This window comes from Pavona decussata, unplaced genomic scaffold (genome assembly GCF_977016875.1).
Source record: "Pavona decussata unplaced genomic scaffold, jaPavDecu1.1 SCAFFOLD_223, whole genome shotgun sequence".
In the NCBI taxonomy this organism is placed as follows: Eukaryota; Metazoa; Cnidaria; class Anthozoa; order Scleractinia; family Agariciidae; genus Pavona; species Pavona decussata.
The window spans coordinates 2,145,445-2,164,877 of record NW_028145628.1 but is presented as its reverse complement, the minus strand read 5'-3'; the positions used below and the strand labels follow the sequence as shown (position 1 = coordinate 2,164,877).

At 38.5% G+C, this 19,433-nt stretch overlaps 1 protein-coding gene and 1 long non-coding RNA gene across 2 annotated transcripts in view; both read left to right on the top strand.

Moving 5' to 3' along the window:
• LOC146459109 (uncharacterized) overlaps positions 1 to 16,391 on the top strand; it is a 76,217-nt gene extending 59,826 nt beyond the window's left edge. Inside the window, exon 2 of the long non-coding RNA XR_014858082.1 lies at positions 14,947 to 16,391. This is a non-coding gene — a long non-coding RNA (uncharacterized LOC146459109). The remainder of the gene's footprint in view (positions 1 to 14,946) is intronic.
• LOC146459110 (fibrous sheath-interacting protein 1-like) lies at positions 117 to 13,401 on the top strand. The gene is made up of 14 exons (XM_085090047.1): positions 117 to 254; positions 386 to 458; positions 1,240 to 1,285; positions 2,400 to 2,446; positions 2,657 to 2,923; positions 3,528 to 3,690; positions 4,980 to 5,069; positions 6,492 to 6,637; positions 7,072 to 7,170; positions 8,960 to 9,051; positions 9,850 to 9,943; positions 10,277 to 10,310; positions 12,210 to 12,325; positions 12,766 to 13,401. Exons 1-14 carry the CDS (start codon positions 232 to 234, stop codon positions 13,189 to 13,191), a joined length of 1,716 nt encoding a protein of 571 aa, XP_084946173.1. The 5' UTR covers positions 117 to 231; the 3' UTR covers positions 13,192 to 13,401.
• Positions 16,392 to 19,433: the final 3,042 nt, after the last annotated feature.

The following is a 19,433-nucleotide window of genomic DNA, read 5'->3' as shown; positions in this document are numbered from 1 at the left end:
TCCAATATGGCGACTAACCCGTAGTAGGTTTTGTTTACTACCTAAAAACTGAGCTTTTTGCAACCGTTATAACATATTGTGCTTATAGATGCGTGGTAGAACATATCTCACTTCTTTTTAATGCGAATTTAGCCGTATTTTTAAAGCATAGAAAGGATGAGGAACTGTTGCAATGTGAAGAAAAGTTTTCTTCCCTTCTGGGTTATCAGACGAACCTGAAACGAAGTTGACATGGAAATTGTGTCAGAAGGAAGGTTAGTTTATTCTTCCTGTTATTTAGTATTCAACCCTTTGAAAGGTCCCTCTTTCTGAGTGTATTCTAGAAGAAAAATCTACCCTTTTTGAGGGGATTAATTTATTTCTTTGGGTTGTAAATTGTTTTCAGTTTGGAGTCTATCAGTAGACCTGCAAGCTGTGACATAAATACAAGAGCTAGCAGGGATCTGAAGTCATCTCACGTAAGTATGACATGTTCTTCAAACAATGTGCTACTACAGTTGTATTGGAATGGTTAAGTATCGCTCTAATGTTGTTTCACTGCTCTTTTTGCAGTTAAGGAAAATTATGTGTTTACAGGGCAACCATATAATGTACATTAGCTACAATCGTGGACAAAACTGATAAGAAACTGTTAGTTAATCTCCAAATTCGAGCACTACAATGATATGTCAACCACGCAGCCCCCCCCCCCCCCCCCCCCCTCCCCCTCATCAATGTTGCTCTGTCGCTGAGAAAAAGGCTGGGTCATCATCCGGCCTTCAGAGCAACATTGAGTTAGGGGGAGGGGGGAGTGAAGGTCTGTTACTTTCCAAGCGGTGTTTTCTTTAAGGTAGATTGAAATATATGTGCAAAATTCACAGTTTTCTTAATGATTTTTGTTCACGATTGTAGCTATACATGTAGTATGTTCCATTTGGATTTCCAGTGAAAAAATAGCAGAGAACCCTCCGTGTTCACTACCACCTCACAGTGGAACACATCTGTGCTTTTCTTCCCTTTAAGCCCTAACAGTGATCAGCATCAAATTTCTCCTTGTAATATCAATGCTTTTTCAACCCCTGAGGTCATAAGAATTAAGGATATGATCACCCAAGTTGAATTTCCTTGATATTTTAATAACCTCTTCACAGTACTTGTAGAAGAAAAGTATAGGGACAGGATAGGAGAATTTGTTCTTTGATATTAGGGGTGTAAGGGGTTAACTATCACTTGTAGTAAGTCGTTTGATGACTCTTCCAGAAACATAGCCAAGTGATGGGATTCCTAGAGGAGCTTCCTCCAGAGGGTAAGGAAAACCGGTTTTTAATAAAGCTAACTGTAAAAAAGTTTTAGGAAAGAATTCAGCACTGCCCCCATACATTACAGCGAAATGAACTCAACCGGGGCCACTGAAAAAACCTACACTTTGAAATGTTCTCGTTTTTGATTGGTTTACAATCTACCAAAGGCAGACTCCTTTGTTGTTAACGTGACCTGTGATTGGCTGATCGATGTTGGGTGGCCCCGGTTGAGTTCGTTGCACTGTAATACATGAACCACTGCCATGCTTTAAATTAGATTTTACGGACAGATCAGTAAAATATTGTTAATGGAACGTGACTTGCGTGCGTTACTCGTTCTCAGTGAGCCATTCATAGCGGGTTGTTTTCAATGGAACTACTGTGTTAGTCATGCTTCCAAGGTCAGCAAAATCAATAGTTTCGTTGTAGCTTAGCTCACAACATTATGGCTTTGTTGTCCTTAGCTTATTGTAACATTTATTTGCATTGGCCGAAAGTATTAAGGCCTCATCCATAACTTGTTAAGTACACGTGTAAAGCCAAGCTGCTGTATAGTACAGCTTAAACTACTGGCTAAGTAAGCAGACACTGTCTAGCTATAAAAGCCCAAGCAAACTGTTCAAGGTTCAATTTGCAGTTCTGTTGTGCAGTGTACTCACTATTTGCTGTCAATTTGTAAAACGTTTTTTCCCTCCCACCCTCCCATTTGCGGATGGGTTGTTTGCGTTCCTTGCTTTAATAAACTACCATTCAGCTCGTGGTGCTGGGGAGATAAGTGAGGTTGTTTTTGTCATGCAAACCGGAAGTCGCATTGACTAACCTACCGCAAGGCAGTGTTCCCCTCAATAACGCCAGCTTGAGTCGTTATCTTTGTTTGTTAAGTATTTCGCGCATACCTTTAGTGCATATCGCTGTCGCACTACGTTCCTCAGGAAAAGGGACAATAACCCTCTATCAATAACGGTGAGCATGAATAGAGTTATATAATGGGTAACAAAGTGTATATACCTCTTACTCACTGAGTTTGAGGTCCGTACTGTAAGTTATGAATCCTCGTCTTTTCCCGGTGATTTATGGCCCACGCATGAAGCATCTTACAATGTTTTTTGTTTTGTGTAGTTGTTGCAATAAACCTAGATGAAGATGTTGACTCAGGAGATGACCTGGTAGGTAGAACCATTATTTTTCCTTTCACATTATATTAATTTGTACTTCATATTGATCAATGCAATGGGTGATTTCAATAAACATTAAGGCAGACAGCAATTGTTTTAAAACATTTTTAAATGTTTGGATGTTGAAGTTAATTATGTGTTGGAAGGTAACTCTAGCCTAACCCTTCGTAAATCTGTGTTCTTTTACTTGTACCTCTGTAGCAGATCATATCTCCCATGGAGGATGATGTAGTCATTGAAGATATATTTGAAAGGAACATAACAGCACAGAGCAGTGTTACTGATGAAAATGTAGATGAAGAAGAAGATGATGCCATGGAAGAAAGCACAGCGGACAAAAATGGTCATGTTGTCAAACATACAGAGACTGAGGATGAAAACAGTCTGGAGGCAGAACTGGATCCCAAAATAAGGAAAGGATTGGAGAAAATACGGAAACTGGATGCAATTCTAGCAGATAAATTAAAGGTATTAAAACTGTCCACTGAGGTTTGCATTATCGAGAGTTATGTTTGTATTATTTAGTCATTATATTTAGTTTTTTTTAGTATTTACTAGCCATATTTATGTCTGTTATTATATTATTATATTATCTCATTCTTATTTCAGATTTATTCATATTGTAATGTGCATTTGATCAAATTATTTGTTAATCTGCGCAATAGAAATATTAAATTATGTAGAGGCTTATTATACCACTTGACTGGTCAGTCCAATCAGTTACATGTAAAAATAATTATTACAAAAAGTAGGGAAGTAGGGACCTACTTGTGTTTGAGTTTGAAACACAAGGAAGGGGAAGCTGTAGACACAGAGGGTTTTTCTCCAGGTTCTCCAGTTTTCTTCCCTCCACTAAAACCAACACTTCCAAATTCAATTTGACCTGGAATGTACAGACACCTTTTAAACAATTTTCTCAGTGGAGAGGTCTTTGGTGCTCATTGGGTAGACAAATAGCCTGTGTAGTCAGCCACTCACTCCCATTAGGAAAACAAATTACGTTTACATTTTTTTAATCTGCTTGTTGTCATTGAGATAATAATGTGCAATATTTTATTCTTGCAACAAACAGAAAGAAAAAGATGTCAAAACTCACCGAAAGCAACTGGAAAAGAAATGGAGAGAAGAAATTCTCCAACTGGACCAGCTAAGAGAACAGGAAGGACATGGAAAAATTGAGCTGGGTGTTGGTCATCTATTGGCTCTTGGTCCACCAACTGATGAGAACCAAACAGGTAATCTGTTAATGAGATCATTATCATCATATCATTAATAATAATAATAATAATAATAATAATAATAATAATAATAATAATAGCCGTTTATTCACAAATCCAAGTGACAAGGAGATAAATGAGGTTTTCCCTTTCTAGTTTATCTCCTGATAAGAAAATAAATTAAAACATTAATTATTTACAACTGTTTAGAATACTTTACATATAAAATACTTTTTGAGTATTTTCTTTATTTCCTCCACTTAGCACATAATAACATTATGTTAATTAAAATATTAAGTTTGTAAATTAATATATTACATGTACTAAAGAGGAGGGGGGGAGCACATCTAGGTTAACTAATATTGTGCTCCTTACTTCATTTATTATTATGATAAATGAGAAGAATAGTTAATTTTTGTACATTGAAAGTGACCTGGAGAAGTTTTCAGAAGACATCAGCAGCACTTACAAAATGAAAAGGCTGGTTTCTCTTGAAAGGTACTCAAGAGATTTTAATCTTCGTTTCTACAACAACCCAGAGACTGCTGCAACTGAACTGAGAAGAATTTTCTTACCAAACATTTTGATGTTACTGCCTCTTCTTCATTGTCATTTTTCACCACTGGGGATGGGGGTAAAAAATATTTTTCAGTGTATTTAAGAATTATGTGCTGAATAAAGCCTGAATAAAGCCTAAGGTATATTGTTAAAATAAGTTTAATATTTTTAACCTTGTACTTGAACATTTGCATCACACAACTTCAAAAATCTGCTTTTTGACTCTAACATAACAGGAGTAATATGCAGACAGAGTAGGTCCAAGGAAACCTGGGAAAAATTAGTGTGAGCTAAGAAAAAATATATTTTTCTGTTGAATATAAAATTACCAGCTTCCTGAATTACTGAATCGCCTAACACAACATCAGATTACATAAAACCCAAAAAATCTTGGACGCTTATTTAATTTTCGATAAAAAGTTGTTCGAAAATAAACCTGTCCGAAATTTTTTGTTGTCCATTTTTTTTTTTATTTTGTCACCTTACTTTGTATTTATTTAGTAGTTCCTTGTATCATGGTATCTGAATTTTGTCCAAAATCAAGAAAATTCAGTCTGAAAGTTGTCCGTCCAAAATTAAATGCATCTGAAATTTTTGCGGTTTAATGTACATCACTACCTACATGTAATACAGTTTAAAAACTTTACAGAACAATAAATAGTTGGAATACTCATCAAGAGCTCTCACTGTGTTTATTAATTCATTATTAACATCAAGCTATACACAATAACTTTTAATTTGCTTTTCAGATGAAATTGAATCAGTCCCTACCACACCATTGTTTGCTACTCAGCCTCTTGTTAAAGAGCGTGACAACATCTCCTCACCTTCAGACAGAGGTACGTGTGTTTGGCACTGTTGCATGAGAATAATCAACAACAAATGATATGCATTAAAAGGACCCTAGTCAACCTTCGCCATTTTCGATGCCATTGAAATTATTGATATTGCATGGTGAAGCGAAGTTGTGTTCCTGAAGGTATGTTTCATTATCTTTTAATTAGTAGTTTCACAGTGATTTTGTTCATTTCGACATGCTCCGAATGAAATATCATAGCCAAACTCTCGCATATAAACAAAAACAAAGGTGAAAGAAATGTGATGGTAAATTTCCAGCCTGGTGAATGAATGAGAATGATGATTATTCTAGAAAGTGACGTCACTTTCTAGAATAATCATCATTCTCATTCATTCACCAGGCTGGAAATTGACCATCACATTTCTTTCATATACCACACGTTCGACATTCAAATCCTAGCAGTATGCAGGATGTTTGTCCCATGAACCTAGTTTAATGGCCTTAGCTCCCACGAGTCTCCTGTAGCTCAGTGGTAGAGCATCCGAACTAGTAATCGGAAGGTCTTAGGTTCGACTCCTGATAGGAGCACTCAGATTTCTTTTTTCCGAGTATGCCCGCGTCACTTTCTAGAATAATCATCATTCTCATTCATTCACCAGGCTGGAAATTTACCATCACATTTCTTTCATATACCACACGTTCGACATTCAAATCCTAGCAGTATGCAGGATGTTTGTCCCATGAACCTAGTTTAATGGCCTTAGCTCCCACGAGTCTCCTGTAGCTCAGTGGTAGAGCATCCGAACTAGTAATCGGAAGGTCTTAGGTTCGACTCCTGATAGGAGCACTCGGATTTCTTTTTTCCGAGTATGCCTGCGTCACTTTCTAGAATAATCATCATTCTCAAAAACAAAGGTGTTGCTATCTAGGGCCCTTAAACTAACATACATGTAGTAAATGAATCAGAACTCTTTCAAGAAGCCAGCTGTGGACACTAGGAGCATCAGGTAAGGAATAATTGGTTTAAAAATTATTGATAAACAGTGATGGCTGTATGCAAATGTTAAGCCCTTCCACTCCCATGATCTGAATGTTATTCTCTTAACTGACTGCCATACATTTTTTTAGAAAGTCAGTTCACAAAATTTGGTGTTACATCATTCAACAATATCACCTAGTTGATGATTTTCTTTATTCTCATCACCTGTCTGGTTAACAATGTGTTGATGATGTAACAAGAAATTACACATTGATCACTCCTGGGAGTGAAAGGCTTTATATTTAAGTCAGGTCTGGGTTTGTGGAGCTCAGCAAGAGCACATCAAAAGTAATGGATTTATACTGCAGTATACATGAAATTCATTAAGTCTGTGACGCCAAACACAGCAGATAACTTAACTTAACTTGTTACTCGATCATGCCTGATAAACTCTAACTTATGGTACAGCTGGATTGTTCTTAGGTATCAGCTCCAGTTGTGATTCATGGGCAGAACAAGATATTGATGAAGTGGAAAGTAAAAACTCGAAAAGGACACGCAAGAGAAAAGGAAGTAAAAAATCCAAAACAAAAGGAAAAGAACAGAATTTTGTGAAGCGGAACATTGAGGTACGTAGTGGATGTCACACAGCTGCTGTGGTTCTTATGTTTAACGTGCCGTATTAAAAGTTACGCACACACCAAGATGGAAAAGGTAGTTTGTATAGTTACAAATGCTTCTAAGTTTAATGTTTGTCAGACATAAGAGTGATAAAATAAGACTTAAGTAAATGTTGTACATCTGCCTCTATGATTTGGCCTTTGTACAAATATTAAAGCCATAATGAATGCTGAATGGGTAATTTTTTTTCTTAAAAAAAACTTCATATCACCTTGCGGTATTTTCAGAACGCCCTGCAGCTTTGATCCAAACACACTGATAATGGAAAATCTAAATATTACATTTTCGGAACCTGTAGTTTGTTCACCAAACCAGATTAAAAACAGCTCTTTGACTATTACAGATTCACATGTTAATATATGATGACTGTTTTTGTTTTAAGCTGGCTGCCGATGCAGGGAACGTGATTCCAATGACTGAAGCAGAGAAGAAACGTTTGGACGAATTACTGTCAGATGAAACAGATCTGCTGATGGTTGAGGTAACTTCCACAACAAGACTGTTTGAACATCCAACAAAATTCTGTAGTGTCTATCAAAGTACATGTGCTGAGTCTTGGTGTCCTTAGCCTACATAGCAAGCATTTTATTTTCGTTGGGTTTTGTGTGTTCTTCACTTTTTGGCTGCGCCAATACCAGGGCAAGAGCAAAAGAAACAGAGGAGGGGTAATTTTACCCTCCCCCTTCCTCAGTTGTTTTTGCTCTCGTCCCAACTTTGCGTGTTCAAACAGCGAAAAACTCATACAACGCCATGAAAAAACTTGCTATGCATGCTATGGTGTCCTAAAAGGGGCAGTGTCACCTATTTTTAGTCTCACTTTTTATTAATTTTATGCCAATGATTCTGTTTTGTCAATAGTTACCCTACTAGTACATGGAAACTAGTATTAATTTTCTGTGGCTGTGGATGGCTAGAATGGAAATGAATTGCACTTTGAAAAAATTAGCCACTTTTTCTTCAAGTTCTTCCTGTGTATTTTGAAGAATTCGCTTAAAAAATATTATCGATCACCTAATGTATTCTTTTTCCTTCGGATTATCTAAGAGCAATTTCATGTTAGACAAAAAGAACGTTGTAAAATATTTGAAAAGTGTTGACCAAAGCAGATAAAAAAATTCATTGGCAGTGCCCCTGAAAAGGAATTCAATGAGTAGCGAAGTACATGTCATAGTTTCGCTGAGTCTGAAAATTTTATAGGTGTTGTATGGAAACGGGCAAGTTTTGCCCGTTTCCATACAGACGTCTGCAAAAATTCCTGAATTTACGGAACTGTATTTTCGTTATTTTAAGGTACAAGACTCTAAAAGCTAAAGCTTGGCTTTATTACTAATTTTAAAGTCCTCTTTTCAGCAGTGTCAATTAACAAATCAACGGCAGTTTTTTATGGTCTATACTCTAAATAGACCATAAAATGACGTCATAAAACGTTCAAAACTCAAGTGGAACCACGAGCCACAGGCGAATGGTTTCACTGCCAAGTTTTGAACATTTTGTGGCTTCCTTTTATGGTCTGTAAAATAGTAGACCAGTTTTTTTACAATAACATGGAAAAAGTACGAGCGGAATTGGCTGAAAGCGCGCGCGTTACATCTGACGTCGCTTTTGTTGTCTGTACTCTTATAAACAACAGCTACGAGCCAAAAAGCGCGCGGGAAATTTGACAGTTATTGTAAAATGTTTTTTCTTTATCTGGCCCCAGTTGTTCAAGGAGCGGATAACTTTATCCACTGGATAAGTCGCTATCCAGCGGAGCACTACTCTAGCTAACGCTTTTGGCAAGTTTTCCAGACAATTCCATACTTAAATTTGACATATGCTTCTACTCTATTCAAAAATTATAGGGCTATCGGGAAAATCCTGCTCATATTTTGTCTGCCGGATGGCGACCTATCCAGTGGATAAAATTATCCGCTCTTTGAACAACTGGGGGCTGGGCTACATCGAAATTTCAAATACCGTGATAAAGGTCTCTGACTAAAGGTTGATTTCCACTGACGCGTAAATTTTACGTGCGTACAGACGTAAATCCGTACGTAAATAAAATAAGAAGCGATGTGTGAGCCGCGTGCGCGCAAAAAGTTGAACAACGCTCAACTTTTTACGCTTACGCAAGCCGTTCATACGTCGCTTCTGATTTTGTTTACGTACGTAAAGCCAGCTAAATTTACGTCTGTACTCACAACAAAATTTCGTCTTAGGAAACAACATAACGTGATAACCTTTAAACTAAAAGTCTGTTTTGCTGATGTAATTAATCTATTTTTTCCTAGAATGCATATTCTGAAGGATTGTCCGCTCTGCCCGCTGGTGAAGGCTTCACTTTAGATAGTGAATCAATAGCATCGCTTGCTGATATAGACAGGTGTTGTTTAAATTCTGATGGCCGTTAGTACACGTTCAGCTTCTTTTCTGAACCTAACCCCAATCTTCTCCGTGCGTTTTCTATTTGTTAGAACTGGCCGGCCCGGTGAGTTCGTAAACGGACTGTTCCAATTTGGAGAATAAGCTTTATTATAGTCCTTCGAATTTCTTCAAAATTGCGCGTACCATTTTCGAAGCAATTATTTTTCAAGATTTTGCAGCACCCTCCCTTTAAAATGACACATTCGGTTTACAGACTGGCTGGTCAAGCCGGCCAGTTTTGCGGACAAACGGAAAGCGTCCTCCAAATCTGCTCCCTTTCCGTTCTCTTTAATGTTTCCTTCTCCGTCATCTTTGTGCTATGCCTTCTGAACACCTCCAATTACACTCTTTTTTATATAACAACGTCTAATTTTGAGGCTGAGGCTGAAAGTTCTTATTATTTTTCGCAATTTGAGCCTGAAAAGTTCTTAAGATATTCTTATTAAAGTTATCTGTTATAATATTTCAATAAATCTATGAGGACGTGACCAAGACACCTATTATTTGGGTCAATTGGACAATAAAGACTGAATTTTTACCTGTATTATTTTATCCGTATGTATACTTTTCATTTTAAAAAAAAATTTGTTCATAATAAAAATGTTCTTAACTGACTCTCAGCCTGGGTAATGTTCTTAGTATGTTCTTAAATTTTAGTTAATCTCAGCCTCAACGTTCTTATAAAAAAAGGTCTTATAAGAAAAGAGTGTAATTTGGTGAAACGTCAGGAGATAAAAACGTGTTTTGTTCTTTGTAGTAAGCTCCAGGATCTTGTACCTCAGGAAGAAATGGACTTGCTCAGCACCCAGGAGTCTTGGAAACCTCTTGGACAATTAGAGTATTCTCCACAAGTAATGCTAAATTATAGTCAGTCTAATTAATTATTGCCCCCGCAGTGTTTTGGCCCCTGAGGAGGCTCCTTAGAAGCCCCCGCGTACGTAGGTAGTTGCATACACCTGAAGCAGAGATACCATTTCCACGACTGAAAAAACGGACGACGATGAAGTATTACATGTCTGACTAAAGACCACAAAAGCGCCATCTTGTTACGTCCACTGCAGGATACCCGTGCAGGATAACATAGAATAATAATATTTAATTGTTTTCAATCAGCAAAAAAGCGGGGGCAGATTTAGTGAGAACTATTACCAGTTGAAACTTCATAAATTATTATACATTTTCAGGTGGGATCAAGGATGCAAGATGTTGAGAACATTGGTAAGTCAGTAATGTATTCCACTATCTGCCAAAGAGAGGTCGGCTGTTCCTTGTAAACAAATGTTTGGTTTTGTCTTCGCGCGGAGCGCGAATTACGCCTCGCGCTTGCCTCCTCTCGCCTGAAAAACACAAAACAATGCCTGTTCTTTTTACCACTCTTCTGCGCTCGCCTCGCGCTTGCCTCCGCTCACCTGAGAAACGCAAAAAAATAATAATAATAACGCCTTTTCTATAGTCTAGGTTTTATCAACAGAATTGATAAAGTAATTTGGCCACCGTAAAAAGATTCGAGTGCTGATGTTTTGAGCGTTAGCCCTTTGTCAGGTTTTTTCCATTTGCTCTGACGAAGGGCTAACGCTCGAAAGGTCAGTACTCGTATCTATCTTACCTTATCAACTCTGTTGATAAACCAAACATTCGTGTCCACTCCCCCACCGACGCAGTACCACAGTTTCTTTACAAACTAATAAGTAAGCGAGTAAGTAAGTAAGTACCGTATTTACTCGAATAAGCGCCGCCCTCGATTAAGCGCCGCACACGGAGCAGACTGGTTAATAAGCGCCGCCCTCGATTAAGCGCCGCACACGGAGCAGACTGGTTAATAAGCGCCGTCCTCGAATAAGCGCCGCAGCTCCGGTGCGGCGCTTATTCGACTATTTCCATAAAATAATAAAAATACACTGTAATCCCTGCAATGCAATTCTAAGCCAGCAATGGGAATTTATTTTCATGAATAGACTAAAAGTGATGTTTTTCAGTTCGAAGTGAGTATATCTTGATGCTCTTTCATTCAGTTCGCTCTTCAAAATGTTCGCGTTCTTCAGTTCTTGCGTGAAGGCTGTAAACTTTGCCGGTACGACAAGCCCAACCTCCCTCTTTCTCTTCCCTGTAACTGTAGCAGTAAGGGGATTGTCAGCGGTTGCTGTACTCATGAAGGAAATTAATTTCGTCAATCAAAATGTTTTGTCTTTGTGGTATGAGCCTTTTAAATAAGAGCCGCCGTCGAATAGACGCCGCCCTCGAATAAGCGCCGCACGCGAGACACGAAAAATTAAATAAGCGCGGCGGCGCTTATTCGAGTAAATACGGTAACCTTAATTTAAACACGTTCGTCAGCGCCAGGGATTATGCCAAAAGGGCAAAAAAGTCTCACGCCCTCAGAAACCTGAACTTTAATGAAGAGTCACCACAAACGGGCTGTCCCGAATTGACAGCGATTTTGTTTTTTATTAATTGTTATTAATTCTGTGTATTTGTTTTATTGTACATATTTCACCTTTTACTGACCACACTCAATTTTAATAATTTTTCAATTACTTATAACACGGCCCCATAAGCTATATTTGCTTTTAGAAAACCCGCCATGATTTAAGGGGGAGTTACTCCTGAACGCCATTTTTCCGCCACTTGACATGGCTTTAATGGAAATATCTCGTTCGCGTTTCAAGCAATTCAAAAACCCTATCATCATATCGTGAATCTGTGTTGTGGGGTATTTTGTGAATTTTTGGGTGATTTTTGGGTATATTTGGGAGTAGTAGTTTTTCTAGAAAGATTGGTAAAATTAAGAGAAATAAGAAATATTGAAGATTTAGTGAAGTTTTAAAATTGGAATTTGAAGTTAATAATAATATTAATAGACGGATACCAAGCTAGTCCACTAGCAACCTGGGGTGCTCTTGCGTGGGTATCAACTGTCTGTTAGTGTTCCAAAAATCATTTTCTTTCCTCTATCCCTTCTTAAAACCTCTTTAAATTTCATTCAAATTTAGGTGTATTGCCCCCTTAAATAAAAGTTGTTGTTGTTGTTGTTGTTGTTGTTTAATACAGGTTGGTGAGTCATTCCCCCTATCCCCTTATTTACTGTCCTTTCTAAAGATCGTTGATTCTTTTTTGTAGGACTCGGAGAGAGGATTCTCAGAGAAGAGAAAGAAATGAGAGAAATGAAAGCAAAATTGCAAGCTATTGAGGCCGAGCTTGAAGCTCTGTATCGAGGGACTGGTGATGAATCTGAGGTAACACGTGCATACTGTGGGCTTTTCAACCTGACCTGAGAATCTTTCAATTATTTTTTCTGGTGGTTGTGTTAAATAACATTTTTACAAGTTTATTTCCTTTCCAAATTTTGTTGAAAGCAGCTTTTTCTCTGCCTCTGAAAGTGAAAACCATGTCCCAACATTTATAAGCGAAGTAGCTGCTCCTCCCCTCCCTGCCCCTCATCTTCCACGCGAGCTTGCTCGCAGGCTATATGCGAAGCAAAGGCTGTTGACAAGGCTAGCCTTCCTCGCAGAAGCTCGCAGAGCCATCTCTTTTGGTTCGTCACGCTATCTTTCGCTTTCGTCACGCAATCTTTCCTGGGGAGGAGAGCTTCATCGCTGATTTCCGATTAGATCTGTTACTAAAGAGTTTTTTTAGAATGTAGGCTTATCTAAGACTGTACTTTGATTTCCCTCAGACTGGTTTGTCGGACGAAATACTCGCAAAACTGATCGGCAGCAGCTCCAGAACCACATCCAGGAGCACAACGATATCTGAGCGCGTAGTTTCGGTTTTATCTTCAGCTAGAAGTGTTGATGAAACACCTACAGTCATAGCTTCAGCAATGGATGGCAAAACTGACACAAGATCTGTCAACAAAGAAGGTTCATGCAGCGTTGTTTTCAGTGAGTACAGCGAGAATCTACCTACAAGACTACAAGATCTTAGCACAGCGGAAAATGATTTCAATTGCGCTGAGCAAAGCTCAAATATTGCTGAACGTAGTTGCAACAGCTCCAGACTGCAGGGTCGCCAATCTAGAGGGGAACTTCGCTCACGCTCCAGCACGGAATCGAAATACGATAACGGAAATGGCAACCATTCAAACGGGACTGCTACGTAGTATTTATTAAAACTCCACCTAGTGTGAACAGTCAACAAAGCTCCTTAAAGGGACCTCCAATCGGACAACGAATTGACAGTAAAGTGTTAGCAATAGTGTCTACATTCTAAATTTTAGTTTAAAACGTAGAAATAACATTCCAGTGTGCTAAAATCGCCTATTTTCGTTTTTTTTTTTTTTGTGACGTCATACAGTTGCTGTTATTGTCAGTAAGCAGAACAACCTCGTTCCCAGGGTCTCTCTTCTTCCAGGAAGACCCTGGGAACGAGGTTGTAAGCAGAAGTGAAACAATTGAGCAACCATACTGCGTGATGGCAGCGCACGGGAAATTTAAAACGGAAAGTAGGCGATAATTAAATCCTCTTTTGTCCGACACAAAAATCTTACAGCGGTTACCAATAACACGCGACCTACGGCATTCAAAAGAGTCGGATAAAGTTGCGTTTTGGTGGACGTCAATCAAACAAAAGCCGTTGAAATTATTTTGAATTCTGACAAGATTGCAAGGTAACCCGGCAAGAAACTAACAATTTTACCTCGCTAAGAGAAAGTAAACTTTATTTAAATTGATTCTCGAGCCAGCTCAAGCGCAAATAAAAGGTATTTTTGAATTAAAAAGTTCAATTTTCACTGCACGTGATAATATACTCACTTGCACGCATCGCTGATTTATTATCAGGTGTAGCGATTTCAAATGTTTCATAAAAAAAAACTGCTTCGTTTAAACAATGCCCATTTTTTTAGATAATCTTGCTTGGAAATCAACTTTCATAAAGTTTACCATCTGTCAGCGGATAAAACTTTCAATTTCTTGGTTCTGTTACCTTGAAATGGTCTCCGAATTCAAAATAATTTTATGATTGACGTCCACCAAAACGCAGCTTTATCGGAGTCTTTTGAAGGCGATAGGTCGCGTGTTATTGGTAACCGCTGTAATTTCGTGTTTTCCAACGAGATATGAAGTTAGATTGTATTTTTAACAATTTAACTTTAATTTGTTTCAAGAGTGGAGGTTTCCTTTAAAGTTCAAGGCCGCCTGTAAAGAATATAAAACACAGTAAATATAGACGGCGAGCAGCGTTTTTCTTCTCCTAAGTTCTGCAACGAGAGCGCGTGACGAACGCGATGGCGCGCGTGTCAAACGCGATGGCGCGCGTGATTTGAGGAAGAAAGTACGACTGCTCGCAGTGTACAGTAAATGATGAAGTGTGGAAACAGTTCACCCAGACCAAGACTAACGTATTTGTATATTTCAAAATTGGTTGGGTTTGAAAATAGAACAGCTTGAAACAGTGAGTTAGCAGAATCAACGAATGTTTAATTTATTTTTGATTTCCACGTTACCTTTTTGCCAAAAATAGGGACCGTCCGATTTGACTACGACTACAACTTTTCAAATCAAGTTTGCGTGGTTAAGATAACCGCTTGTCACACCAATCTTGTTTGTAGAGTCTCCTTATCTGCTGGTAAACAACGGGAAGGAGCGAGAGTTCTGCGGATGTGACTGATTTGAAATTTGAAAGTCGTGCTCGAACTTTGTTCTGAAGGTCCCTGATATCGTAGCTTCACTGCTTGCTTATGATATAAACCACATACATCCCACGATCCCCTGATTCGCTCTGACGAAACGTCAGCACTGGAATCTCTTTACGGTGGTCAATAATGGTAATTGAACTGAGTGGAGTGCAATTTGGTCTGAAATCATACGCGTGATTTCAAAATCGAACGAGCGCGGAGCGCGAGTTTGATTTTGAGATCACAAGTATAATTTCAGACCAAAATTGCACAACACGAAGTTCAATGACCACTTTATTACACCTATTTTGAAATCACACAGTTTTATTGTCAATATTAATTTTTTATTTTTGTTATTACATTTCCATTTTGATGGCCTAAAAAGGGATGCGATTTAGAGCAAAAAATAGTGCGATTTATATTGGTAATTGAACCGCGTGGAGTGCAATTTGGTCTGAAATCATACGCGTGATTTCAAAATCAAACGAGCGCGCAGCGCGAGTTCGATTTGAAATCACAAGTATGATTTCAGACCAAAATTGCACGACACAAAGTCCAATTACCACTTAATTACATCCATTTTGAAATCCCCCAATATTGCCCAAAAAAGTGTCTAAATAAAAGATTTCAGCCTCCCCGACCCAGAATATGCTATATTTAAAAAATCCGAACAAAAAAATCATTTAAAAAATTCTAGGAAATTTAAGCTCTAAAAGCAAAGCGAAAACAGTGCAAACTTCAAGTTCAATATTGCCAGTTTAATTCCATTTATACGATTTGATTGGTCAATTTAAATAATCCCGTTTTCTCATTGGCTGGTTAAAAAGATGCGATTTAGAGTCTAAAATGATGCGATTTAGTCAGTTCAAAATGGTGCAATTACCACTTAATTACATCCATTTTGAAATCACAGAGTATCATTGTCAATATTAATATACTATTTGTGTTACTTCATTTCCATTTTGATGGGCTAAAGAAAGGATGCAATTTAGAGCAAAAAATGGTGCAATTTGGGAATAAATTGCACCATTTTGGACCAATCAGATTCCGAGGATCACCAGTGATTTCAAAATGGATGTAATTAGAGAATAAATCGCACTGTTGAGAACCAATTAGATTGCAAGGATCACCAATGGTTTCAAAACGGGTGTAGTAAAACTACCTTATCGCCTCTGTTGATTAACCGACCATTCGTTTCTACTGTATTTTTGGTACAGTGTAGCTGACCCCGCCTTACGGCCACCTCGTTAATACAACAACCTCGTTATTTATACGACCACTTTTTTGTTCCCCGAAATAATTGCAATCCCAGTCATTTCCTTAGTTTTACGACCTCGTTGATCCGACCAACCCGTTATTACAAACTAGATTAACAGGATCATAACAGGTCTAAAAGTGGACAAGGATGTTAGAGGCCACGTCTGAAAACAAGTTTTTACAATAACTTTCAAAATTCCCGCGCGCTGATTGGTTCGTAGCTATTGTCTTAAGTACAGACAATAAATATGACGTCCGATGTCGCGTACTTTCTCAACGGAAAATAGAGCCAATTCCGCTCGTACTTTTTCTATGTTATTGTAAAAAACAAGAATAAAAAAAACAAACGGCAGTTTTCTATCGTCTATACTCTTGTAGCAACAATAACAATGTTCAACTTTATTTGATAAATAATAAAACTAGTAGATGATTATAGTGCGTCCCCTTGTGCCCTTACGGGAACCTGTAAGTATAGCAGCGTGTCAAGCGAATCCTTTATTCCTATGAATCCTATAAACTCCTAGCATATAACGTCGGCTGCAGTACTTTTAAACTAAACTGTGATAGCTAGCGAGCAGCGGTTTGCAACAAAATGGCGGCCGCTTCGTCGCGTTTTCGAAGTCTCTGCGATGAGGATATAGATAATTTACTTGTTTAGTTTTGAACGAGTAGTAGATTTATACTAAAACAATTAGATTATTCGCTCTCGATTTCTATGCGTGATAGCTGATGAGGGCGCACGCGATAGAAATCTCGAGCTCATAATCTAATTGTTAAATATAAACGCGGTAATACAGAACTATCGTATATCATAACAACTCGGCGGCGTGATCAACAACAGCCAGAAATCCGTCTTCGCAGGCTAAAAGCCCACAAGTGATAACGAACGTGTCTCTTTTGTTTGAGGTCGTTGAGACATCCACCTGTGACATCAGGATTAGTGGTTTGTGGTCGCCCCTGTGTCAGATTACGGGTCTTTTTTTAATCTTTGGAGCAAGAAAGGGCCCTCTGAGCTCGGCGGACTCATAGCGGACTGTGAGTGGTGTCCGGGAACTGCAGTCAGCCTGAAGGCCACAAAAGTAGCATTAAACAACTAGACGTATTGCTACTCCCCCTTGACGGTATGCTAGTCCATTGCAAGTATTGCCAAACAATGCTTACACATACAATGCTTACACATATCAGCACATATGGCAGACAAAAACCAGATGAGCCTTATGCAAAAAGTTAATGACCTCTGTAAAAAAGCAAACCTAAACCCATTAAATTTAGATGAGAACAACACTTTTATCTCTCAGGTCAGACTAACGCTTAATAAAGAATTGACTTAACATCAATTAAATTTGATGAAACAAAACAAGAAATTGAAGTTTTACTCCATGTTTAAAACTGACTCTCACAAAGCTGATTTTTTGAACACCATAAACAATCCCTCTCACAAAAAACGATAAATAAATTTCGTCTCGGAAATCACCAATTAAGGGTTGAAACTGGCAGACACACAATACCCAAAACCCCAGAAAATCTCCGAATTTGCCTTTTCTGCCACTTAGATGAAGTTGAAAATGAATTGCATTTTATACTCAATTGGCACCTTTGCGATAATTTACGTTCAAAGTTTTTTGAAGACATAATAAGAAAATATCCTCATTTCAATGATTTTGACGATATTTCAAAAATCTTTTTTCTTTTTAACAGTGTTGATCCTACTATTTGCAGACTTACAGCTGCTTATATCCATTCATGTATGAATTATAGACAGACGTTAATTAATTAATTTAATGAGAAATCGTCTTGTATTTTTAGGTAATACCATGTACTCATGTGGGAATACCAAATAAATTGTTGTTGTTGTTGTTGCAAGCGGGTTACCCCCAGCAGAATGTCACCAGTACCCATTTAATGTACACCTGGGTAGATGGTCGGAGAGTGTGGAGTGAAGCCCGATAAGTGACGAGGGTGATCGTCAGAAATTTTGAAAAGAACCCTTTAAAAGTGACCAGGATTCTGTCTTTGGGAGGTGGTCCGAAAAAGAAATGCCTCCCCTAAGAGGTACCAAAATCAGTTGACTGACATTTCCACTCATATTTTTTGGCTCAATAACCTAAAAGGTACCACCATACCTCTGACAGAAGTCATTTTAGGTTTCGCACCCTAAGGGGTACCAAACCATGAATCTTAACCCCTAAAAGGTAACACGTTCACCCCAGTCGGTTTTATATGGGAGTCCTTCTCCCCTCCCCCCCGGAAGTGAAGTTCTTTGTCTAAAGAAACAATACGATACTGCAGAGATCAACCTAGCCTCAAACTTCAAACACTTCTTATCTTCGACCGAACGTCCGACACGCTAGCCCCTGCTCACCACCGTGATTCCACTGCTAACAGATGAGTATACCTTCATTTCCACCAGCAATAGAAATGCGAACGATCAAGCAAGCGAAAAAAAATCGCCTTCGGCGAGGAGACCTAACAAGCCAACTGGGTCGAGGCAGGTTTTTTGCGTGCACTCGCTGTATTGTCCCTGAGAGAAATAGATATTATTCGTAAGGCTAACCGGTCGTTTCGTTACACCGCAGTTTAGTCCATTCGCTGCATTTTAAAATCGGCATATTTTTGAATATTGCAGCTCAATTTACTCCACGTGACGTCATGGCAGCCATGTTGGTGAACAGGAACAATGAGATTTTTCTCGTCTGGAAATTAACTGCCATTTTTGTGCAAACTATGTGAGCAAATTTTCTTTTGTTTTGTCCACCAACATGGCGGCAATGCAATCCACCTAATGTGAAACGCAGAAAGAGTTAAGATAATTTTGCACCCGAACTCATGCAGCCTCCCACGTAGTCGTTTTTAGGGGACTCGTATTACCTCCTCCCCACAAACGGCGTTTGTGGGGAGGAGGTATACGAGTCCCCTAAAAACGACTGCGTGGGAGGCTAGAACTCATGAGAATTACGGTAATCACATTTTCACACTTAAGGGTGGAGCAAAACGACCTTGTAGCAAAACGGCCGGAAAAGGGAAGAAAAACGGAAATGGTAAAAAATAGTGAGAGGTACAAAGATGAGGGGCAGGAACGCTGGTCGTCCCCGCGCTCCTCATATTTGTCCCTCTCCCCAGTCTCCTTTAAAGCGCTTTTATTTGTCTTCGCTCGAACATGAAAAAGGCCCCAGCAGAGGAAAGAGGTCTCAATTTTACACCAACCTCTTCTGTCAGACACATAGGGTTAGTTATATCAAAGGCTCCTGTGAGCCAACTCGTGAATGCAGATGACACATAGTAATTGAAATTTAGACGGCTACGGAAACTTCCTTGAAAGCTAAAAGAAATTATATCTTTGCCCGATTATGTAACGAAAAATAACCATTCTTGTACTATAAAGATGATTGTCAAACTGTTCTCTACAGATTTAATAAGATTATTTTGATGCGCCGATTAAAAAAAAAAAATCACGTGTCTTTTTTTTTTTC